At 40.7% G+C, this 10,470-nt stretch overlaps 1 protein-coding gene across 1 annotated transcript; it reads right to left on the reverse strand.

Moving 5' to 3' along the window:
* Positions 1-218: 218 nt before the first annotated feature.
* On the reverse strand, positions 219-10,212 carry PDK4 (pyruvate dehydrogenase kinase 4). Its single transcript, XM_084509615.1, has 11 exons — positions 9,943-10,212; positions 9,278-9,419; positions 8,215-8,286; positions 7,477-7,661; positions 6,913-7,002; positions 6,325-6,402; positions 5,635-5,711; positions 4,836-4,934; positions 4,437-4,547; positions 3,620-3,733; positions 219-2,736 (listed from the first exon to the last, which is right to left on the reverse strand). The coding sequence occupies exons 1-11, from the start codon at positions 10,109-10,111 to the stop codon at positions 2,605-2,607; spliced, it is 1,269 nt and encodes a 422-aa protein (XP_084365741.1). The 5' UTR covers positions 10,112-10,212; the 3' UTR covers positions 219-2,604.
* Positions 10,213-10,470: the final 258 nt, after the last annotated feature.

A 10,470-nucleotide genomic window follows, 5' to 3' on the forward strand; every position in this document is an offset into this window, starting at 1 on the left:
CCCCTGAAACGAGTGAGCTCCACTAGAAAGATCACCAATATCAGAAGTTACCTACTAGAAGAATTCTCCCCCCAACCAAAGAGGACCACCCCCCCAAAAAACAAACACACCAAATCCAGACCTCACTCACACTAAAAGCCGTAATTAAACTTACTGATTAATACTTAAAAGCCCATGCTTGCAGTAGACTTTAAAGAAAAAAGAGGAAGATACTAGACAACCATTAAAAAGATTTTATTATAAAATTATTTAAATATCTACAAACCGGTAAAAGGCTCAAAACTACAAGTCAGGAATAAGAATTCAGTAAGTGTTGAAAGACACCATTTTATCTAGGGTGATAGCCCTTAAGTATTTTTTAATACTAAAGAGATTCCACATAGGTTCCTTAAGCACTACACACATCTGTCTGCTTTGTGAATGTGTTCTGCATATACAGATTCAAAATTACACTTATCCAGAAAGCTTCTATTTGTAAGCTCTAATACACATTTGTTTACAACACTCATGTGCTTTGGCTGCTTAAAAATAGTTACAGCTCCAACCTGGGGTAGCTGCAGCTACGGTACATATATACAGTATATCATGAGATCACAACTCACATTCAAGAGTTCCCGGGTGCAGACAGTATTATTTGTGTTTAACAAAAACTACCTAGGCATTTTTTGTGACCTTGTATTCAATACAAAGTCAAAGTATTCAAGTATATTATGGCAGTGAAAGCAGCTTTTTCACACCTGTATCTTCTAAACAAAGATATTTCACTTTTGTTATCCATTTTACTTAGTAAGCTGAACTAAAATATACCTGAATTGGTGACCTTTGGTGATTGCAGCTTATTCACTGGGATAAGAGTGGCCCCAATGCAGTACTTAAGTCATCATGCTCAGTAATTATCACCAACACTTCAAGGTTTAGTTTTTGAAAGAAATACATCATAACAGAATAGTATCTTCCACTGAGAAGTTTACCCCAAGCAAAAACTTTATTCTAAAAGTTAGTTCTTGCTTTCTTATTGCTGTTAAAAATTCAAGATTCACAGTATAGTATGGAGTGGGAGTGGCTTTCTGCCCAGTAAATACTAATCTGTCATACAACTGAGCAAGATGCTTTAAATACTGTATTTGCAACTTCTTTCCAAGGATTGTATACACTTAAGATAACAATGCTGATCAGTCAACAAAAATTCAAGTAGTATTACACAGCCCCAATGAACTTTGACTGTACGGCTGAGTAACCTCCATTAGCTTCACTTTATCCTGGCATTCAGCTTACCTTGCTTACAAGGAGGGGAAAAATCCAAAGATGGGAAAGGGAGAAGAGCTTACTGAGAATGGAGTGTTTTCTCAACGGCTCTCTCCCACTAGCACTGTTCCTATGGCAATTCCCCATTTTGCTGTTCTCTACAGTTTTCAGTGTCGTTGATATTTTAAATCTTCGCTTCACAAGCCCTTTCCATGACATAGAACAGTTCTCAGAACAGCATTCTACTCCACCACCACTGCTCCTAAAAACCTTTCAAACAGACCTTCAGTGCTCCCAGCTCTCAAGGCTGAGAATTCCCCATGTACCACATGATAGTGTGGTACGATACATATTTGGCAGACATGGTAGTAGGCAGATTTTGGTTTCGTGTATCGAGCCCACTAGTCATCTAACAGCATGACAAAAAGGAATCACAGGACAACACTTTAAGTATACTGTTCCCCATGCCATGCTTGCATAACACAGACCACCAAAACCTTTCAGTACAACTTGCATGTCTCACTTCAGTTCCCAGAAAATCCTAATCTACTTGGCACTTGTTTTCCAGAGTGCTGAGATATAGGCTAACTTTATGGATGTTACAAATAAGTGGCTTTCCAATTTGTCCCTAAAAAAAATCCTGATTTCCTTATGCACAGTAGCCTTGTTTCACTTGCCTTTCCATGAACAGCTTAAAATATATATACTTTTATAAAAATATAACTGAGCAAGGCTTCACGTAAGAACTATTACTGGAATACAGGATTGCTTCTTTTGTTAGAATGGGACTTCCTTATACATGGAAAACACTCTCTCCCTACCTGGCAAGGGTTCACCCCCTCCTTCCCATTCAGGCTGTATTCGGATACTGTTTATAAAACAGCAGTCTTGTAGGCAAGGTAAGTGGCTATTTTCCAAATGTTATAAATACAGCTATAAAGTACAGGTGCAACTATCTACCTGAGGAGTTCTGTAATAAGATGAACTGCTGATATCTATTCTAGGAGAAAAATATATACCAGCTTAACTGATATTTATCAGTATCCAGAATTCAAGCATTAGACAGGACTCAATTGCACGCTTCTACCACATCAAATCTTTGATCACAAGAATAGCCTGAATTTCCTCTATACACACCTCTTCTTAAAAGACATATACTTCTATTTTCTTCAGCCCGAAGTACACAGAAGCATTTCACATTTAATGCATACAGCCTAGGCTATAACATCCTTAGCTTCTTACTCTTTTGCCAGTCCTGAAACTGAAGAATTTGCCTGTTTGAAGGTAGCTAAGTACTTCCAAACACTAGTCCTTGAGAAGCCAGCTTGATCCCGTTGGGTGCCTCAGATACCAACTTCTTCAGAGAGCTGCACTCTGTTTTGGGCCTCTGCTTGGCACACACCAGTCATCCGCCTCTGATGTAGCTTGGTAATGCTTAGAAGCAGACTTGTTGAAGACTGGGAGTTTTTCTACTGATTCTGTTGATAGGGCCTAAAAACAAGAAGAGTTACTCAGTTTTTCCCCTCTCAGTAATACCACTTTACAGAAGTTGACACAGTATGCTTCAACTGCCAAATCAGTGACAAAGTTGTTTACACAAATGTTTCTGTAATGGATACTGAAGCAAGTTAACTATAGCATTTAAGTTTGCAATGAGTAATTTGGCAGGACAAATGCCGGGACTTCAAATCACGTTTATGCATTTTTATAGGCCTTAGAAGGTATTCTGTAAGCTATTTTCAAGATAATCCTGAAAGCAGTGTGTAAGAACTTTACAGAAGTACAAAGAAGCTTCAAGATGTGATCCTTTCCTACTTCCATATTCTTCTGCTAAAAGAATAGCTTGTGTTTATTAGGGAGTGATATGTGCCAGACTATGATTCAATATTACTAATAACCAAATCGCGTATATGGGCTATATGGCAGATGCTGAATAGGAAAGTCTATATGAACTAATACTAAAAATGCCTGGTTGTCAGAGTAAAAAAAAAAAAAAAAAAAGGCACAGTAAAGAAAACTAATCTGTTGCTCACATCTTTCTATTTCTGTTACTTCGCTTTTCCCTGGTATTTTATATTCCATGAATCGGTAAATATGAAATCTATCAATACAAGGAACCTCCTGAATTTGATTTAAAGCTCTTAGCAATATGCATTCAAGTAGACTTGTTATAGCTGAGGTTTTTTTTTGTTTTTTTTTTTTTTTTTAAACTTCTAAGGACCAGTTAGAAAGTTTACTGTCATTTCTTAATGAAAATGAAGTCATTTTCTACTTATAAGCAGAGAATGTTTACTTTATGATACTGAAGTAGTCACCTCACTGCATTAGTGGAATTTATCAGCATTTTTTATTTAAACCAAATCAAAACACATACCTTCAAGTAGATAATAGCATCTGTTCCATAGCCACATATGGAGTAGAGATTTAGGTCTCCTTGGAAGTATTTAGCATATAGACGGGAAATTGGCAAGCCATACCCAAAGCCAGCCTAAAAAGAAATTAAAACAAAATTATTTACTAACTCTTAGGACTTAAGATGCTGGAAAGTGTGCTTATATTGGGGGATTGGACTAGATGATCTTTCAAGGTCCCTTCCAATCCCTAACATTATGTGATGTGTGTGATGTGAAAGTGTTCAGAGACTTTAGACTGTTAAAGTCTTTTGCAATTTTCTTAAAAGAAAGGGGTTTTCTAATCAGTTCCACATGCAAATTGACTATTTGAAAAGAATCTCTATTGAGGAGGAAAGGTACATATAGAGGTGTTACTTTTACACGTGAAACTTCTGTATTTCCCTGCCTAGTTTTTGCTAGCATATCTTGATTACTGGAAGGTTATTACTAGAGTGTAACTATATTCTATACCTATTCCAGTTGTGCTTGCCTCTGCAAATACAGTATTTCTTTTAAGTTCAATAACTGAGAGGAAGTGAAGAACAAGTAAATTATTGTCATTGGAGTAGAAGAAATGAGGCTCAGGTAGGACTATGCTTCCATTTATACCTTTAAAAACTCATTTTGTCCATTAAGCAAGAGTTAATGCTAAAAGAGATCTAAGATCTATTACACTGGGTCTTAATACACGCCACAGAGCAGTAGGGCAGATATAGGGTTTCAGTATTTATTAACCTATCAATCTGCCCAATATTTATGGTAACCTCATTAGCAACATGAGCATTAAAGTAAACTTACAAGAGGAGTATTTCGGCCATCATCCATCCTTGGCCTTGGTGCTGTGGAATACATGTAGCTGAACAGCTGCTCAATTTTCCTCACTGGAACACCACCGCCTCTGTCAGAGATCTGATTTAGGAGGAAATAAAAGTTAACTATGATCACGTACTAAAACTGATATTTAAAGCACTGGTATTTAAACAAACCCTCCAGCAGTAAAAAGTGCTATTTGTTTCATACCAGATTATTTTCCAGTTAGATAATTGCTCTGTATGTAGGCTATCAGCAGAAAGCTTATGCCTTGTATCTTTGATCTGTTGTCACAGAACTTGTAGCAAATTACTCTAACAAAATTTGCTGCAACATGTGAAACCAAAGATTACATAAAGCCCATATGGTAGCAGGCCAAGAAGGTACCTTAATTGCCAAGTCTTCTTGTCCTAGAACGACTGTCACTTCAATTGGAGAGAGGGAAGGACTGTTTTCTTGAAATTCAACTGTTGCCCTCATTGAGTTCTGTGGAAATGAAGGTTACCATCATCAGAAAGCATTCAACCTGTGCACTTAATCACATCACTTTAATACTCCTGTTATTATGCAGAGGCTGAGCATTTACCATCCACTTCTACTATTGCCTAGCTTCAAGAAAAAACGCTTAGCAACTAAGCATAACAAGAACAGAAGTCTCACACTTAAGACTCCTCTCCACTTCAGAGATTACATTGTTTTGATGAACACCAAACTAGGCTAATATCTCTTAAATAAACTAAATCCATGAAGTGTCAGCAGGTCTCTAGAAAAAAAGAGTTGAGCTCAACAGTTGCTAAAGACTGTCAGAACTCCACATCCCTTGTTGGCAGCACATAGTTCAGCCCCATTCAACGCATTTCCTACTCCACAGGAAGGCACTACAGCAAAACTGCTCTATAAGTGTAGTCTAAAAGCAGAAGGCTTTCAGAGTGGTTGTCACAGCCTCATGTCCCACTTTTACTCCTTTTCTCCCTTCCCCCAGTTACCACCACATCAAAGTGTCCAAATATCCTCCAACAAACTGCAGTCATTGTTTTCCCAACTGCCAAAGCAATTCCCCCACGTAAGAAATCTTTCGAAATCTGTCCTATGCACAGCTCTATTTCACTCAGGTCTAGCTAGAGGTTTTAAATATTGATGCTCCTGCTCAGAATACTGAGGGAAGAAACAGCATATACTGACATACCTTAAAGAGCTCAAAAAGCATGTGGAAGAGATGAGATGGAACATATACAATGTTAATTGGCTCTCCTGGAAATTTTCCTAGATGAAGAGAAAGAGACAAGCAATACTTAGCAGGGAGATAAAATCTGGATGCAATACCAACAATTTTTACAATAAGCAAACAAAAACCAAGAAAAAGTTTTAACTTGGGGGTATATCCCCCCCCCCACCAAATGTAGGCGTTTGTATACTCATAACAATGCTTAGGTGGTAATCATCACCTGCTTAGTAACAGTTTATTTTCAAGTAAAGTTCAGTTTCATAAGTAAATAAGTTTAGAGGTTCAGAAGACTGCCCAAGATCAGATACATGCAGGCAGCTTAGACTAGAACTGATGTTTCTCAGTCAGTAAACCCACCTTCCCACCTGAGGAGTAGAACTCACTAGCAACCTATTTTACTGTTACAGCCTAGTCTTCCTCATTTCAAATTTGTAAACACCACCTCAGGACATGTAGTGTTAGAGATACAGTGACATCTGAGTTCAAACACAGTAGATTGAATGAGGCACTCAGAACAAAGGGAAGAGGAACCACCACATGAGAAGTCAACTGGTATGTACCATCATGGCTATAGAAGTGGGAGCCTTTTGATTGAGTAAACACAGCAATTTGATCACAATAGGAAGAGAGACATAAAAGCCCTCATCTTACCATTCACTTGTTTAAGTTTTAGCTCTGGAGACGTTAAGTAATACTGGTCACATAGCATCTTGGAACTTTCAAAAGCATCTGAAATATTTAAAATACATGAAATGAAGTATTAAATGCTGTTGAACCAATGCATAGCAAAATACAATTTCTAACTGCAATAGCTGCTAACATGACACGGACTAAGCCTGTGTTTCACAGGGGATGATAATATTGCACCTATGCTGTGTGCACTAAAACTGAGACTAAGGAGGCAATTATAGCAGTATGGGGAAGTCTTCAGCACTACTTGGTGATTCTGTAAAACAGATGCATCTGGGGTATGGATTAAGAGTAAGTAATGCTGATTTGCTGATCAACACCACAGTTTTAATTCCTTCCTCATCTGTTACTTACTAGGCCTTATTCAGACATTTTTTACTGCTGCTTTGTATTTTAGATTCTGTCCTACAAAAACTCATGTTTTGATAGACTGCTTTCAGCTATTTCAACAAGAAACATTCGGCATCCTATTACACTTGCTGGTTACCCAGTCTGCTTGCAAGCAGATAAATACTGATCACAGAAAAATTATGGTATCAGAACACTTACCATTCACTACTTCAACAACATCACAGCAAGGATCAATACTTCCAATGTGCCTTGGGTGCCCTGAGCTGGATTTATCATCAAAAAGAAGTGCTGTTTTGGATGAAAACAGATATCGTATTTAATCACAAATACTGTACTATTTGAAAATTAAGTTTATATTAAAACAGTGCAATCATATCATGTAGTCACATAAGATGGTTTGCTGGCAGTGGATAGCCTTTTTAAGATCTAAAAAGGCATAGATAGCACTACGGTGGTAGTATCTGTGTAGATACAAAGGCTTTTCAGATGTAAAGGAGATCCCTGCATTTTCCATAAGACTTATTTTCTAGACTACAGTCTAATTACAGTAAGTTCTCCCATTACTTTAAGTCATGCACTTTAACTTTTCAGCATCAGTTATCCGAGGCAGATCTCCAACAGTTCTAAGAAACATTTGCATTAAAATGTTTTTCACTAAATTGAAGGCAGTGGATTGGAACTAGATGATCTTTAAGGTCCCTTCCAACCCAAACCATTCTATGATTCTATGAAGTGTTTCCTCAGTTAAGAATTTCTACTTACTGTGTTGGTTCATGAGCATCCGGGTGGAAATACGGCTCATATAAAAGCGATCCAAGAAATACTGAATGTTTTGATTGGTGACAGGATCTACTTTAAACATATCTTTGTATTCAATTACTCCTTGTGCCATTGTAGGAACCACATCATGATGTCTGTTTCGGACTCTAATTAGTGTATCTATAAAGCTAAGTAAAAAAAAAAAATCTCATTAGAACTTTGTTCTAAGACTACATGAAGGCAAGCTGTGTACAAAAGTCCTTATCTAATCCAGCAACACAGATAAGTAAAGTAGCCTTAATGTTAAGAGAATGAAAAATAGACTGTATTTTTAAATTGACCTACATTGACCTACACCAGAAATAGGATATTTTTAATATAAACAATGTAATCATTACTCATGTCAAATTCATTGCCTGCTTCCTCATGCATAAGAGTTTAAGCAGGAGAATGCAGGGAGTTAAGATGACCCCTAGCTGACAGCTTGGAAAGAAGCAGGGACATGACATCAAGTATATTTTTTGTTAATCTTTGTCATGACAGTTCAGGAGGCACTACACCCTTAGAACCAAGCTGCCAAAGGTCATCTATGTGCAGTATTGCTCAACATATTGTTTGTGAGATGCTCAGCAATTCATGCTAAATTACTAAACTCAGTTCAGGACAGTGATCATTCTGAAGCAACAATATGAAAAATAGAGCATATGATTGAAAGCTCAATGAAACAAATGGAAAACTTACTCAGATAATACTTTCTGGTCATCTGGGCTTTTTTGATGGAACTCAACCAGCTCCATTAGACTTTGGATGTACCTATTAAAAATAAAATAAAATGAATATGATATTTCATTCGTCTTGGAACAGAAAAGACACTTAGTATTGTCCAAGTTATTACTCTTAAGAAGTCAGCTAGAAGTCTGAAATATCTTTGAAGTATCGAAGTTCCATCTAAGCATGGAAACACAGTCACTTCTGCCTGAACCCTAGAAGTCATGCAAGTTTTCTCATGCCTGCCACCTGGACAAGAATTTAAAACATCACTTTAACATCGGCTCCTCTTACAGTTTTAGAGAAGAGGGGCATTTCAAAAGAAAATCCAAATAATAAATAATGGAATCCACCTGAGCAAAAGTTTGTCCAAGTCTAATCAGCTTTGTCACAAGCTAAGCACTTGAGCCTCTTTGCTGATGTCTGACAGTCTTGACGCATATTGCAAAGGCACAGCTGTAGTTTGCTAGATTAAGACCGTTTCTGGATCTTACTCTAATGCTTTTGCCCTTTGTGTCAGCCTTCTTTGCAAGCACTGCAGTTGTGCCAGTAGAGCAAGGTTAAATCAGATCCAATCACCCTGTCAACCACAAGGTGAATGTTAACTGAATTCTAAGATGCATGGGCCAAGGCAATTTGCTACAGAATGGCTGTTCTGCTACAGTTGCATCAGTGAGAGATCCAAACAAAAATAGAGCCATCTCTTCCATTTCCATGTAACTCTGAGGGTCTGTGCATGTTATGAGAGAAGAGAGCACTGTCTTCTCACTTCTTAAAAAGCAGACAGTTTTGTTCTAACAGCAAATTCTAAACTGTTAAGAGATGTTTTAAAAACAACAACATGACCACATTGCGATTTCAGTTTAATTTTAGCACACCACTCAAGTGTAGAACAGCTTGCACTTGAGCTTTGATGAATGAACTGCATTTCTAGTTTATTTTGTTAGTGTCTTCTGTTATTCAAAAAAAGTCTACAACAACGAAGTTGTTGGAGCTGTGTTATTCTACAGGCCCAGTTCAAGCAGTTCTTACTTACCAGCTTTTTACTAACTGCACTGATGGTGTGCTCAGCAATCTGTCGGGAAGAAGATCAATTTCCCTCAGTATGTTTGCAAACCTCACAGGAAGCTCCTGTCTCAGAAAGGCGAAAGAAGTTCTCTCGCATCCATTCGTTGAGCCTACAAAGCAAATCCAACCAAAGAAAATGTTGTGTGTTGGAGGAAAGAGAGAAGTCACAATACAAATTTCTGTCTCTCTGCAGACTTGAGGACTATAATCCTTTGCAATCATCATGGCAATGCTGGCCAGTTCTCCTGCGCCTGGGTTTGCAGGGCAGCAGGACGCTGCCCACCCAAGGGAGGCACGTTTGTAGGTTTCCCATTTTGCCAGGGGGGCTCCGTAATCCTCCGGGAGAGCCTCCGCAGCCCTGTAAACACGGGCTCCTCCAGGCCAGCGCCGCTGAGAGCAGTCTGGGCGGCTGCCAGCAGGGCACCGCAGCCAGGTACAGGCTGTTCCGTGCTCGCTGCTGCCGCCCCCATGCCCCAAACCCCATTAAGGGCCCCAGCACAGAGCCCGGCAACCGCTGCGCAGCCCTCAGAGGGCGTCTGAGGAGAGGGGCGGCGGCGTCTCCCCTCACCCAAAACACCCCCACGGCCACCCCCCGGCCCCAGGGTGAGCCCGGAGCGGCTCCGTGGCTCTCACCGAAGTCCAGCAGCTGCTTGATGGAGAGCGGCGAGGGGGAGAAGCGGGAGAACTGCTCCACCTCCCGCGGCAGCCGGCTGCTGCTGCTGCTGCCGCCACGGCCAGCGCTGCCGCTGCCAGCCCCCGCCAGGGGAGCCGCGGTGCGCAGGGCGATGCGAGCCGCCTTCATCGCTGCCAGTGGTCGCTGAGGATCTTGAAGGGTCGCTGGGGATCTTTTTGGGATCGGTCGGGCTGTAGCTGCCCTGTGGCGAGCGGCGGCACCGCCGCCCCTAAGTAGAGCCCGCGGCGGGCGGGGCTCCCTCAGGCCCGGCCCCGCCGCCCGTGACGGGGCCTCGCCTCACGGGCGGCTCGTGACGGCCGCTGGCGGGGCGCCCCCGGCCCCTGGCACCGAGCCCCGGCCGCTGACCTTGGGTGTGCGGGGCCGGGGCACTGCCAGGGAGGCTCCGGGAGGCCCCCGAGGGGCAGCGAGGGGCTGATGTCCTGCTGCCGGCCGTGAGGGCACGCTGGTGGAGGGGATATCCAAACGGG

The sequence above is a fragment of the Aythya ferina genome, assembly GCF_964211825.1.
Source record: "Aythya ferina genome assembly, chromosome: 2".
NCBI classification, from domain to species: Eukaryota; Metazoa; Chordata; class Aves; order Anseriformes; family Anatidae; genus Aythya; species Aythya ferina.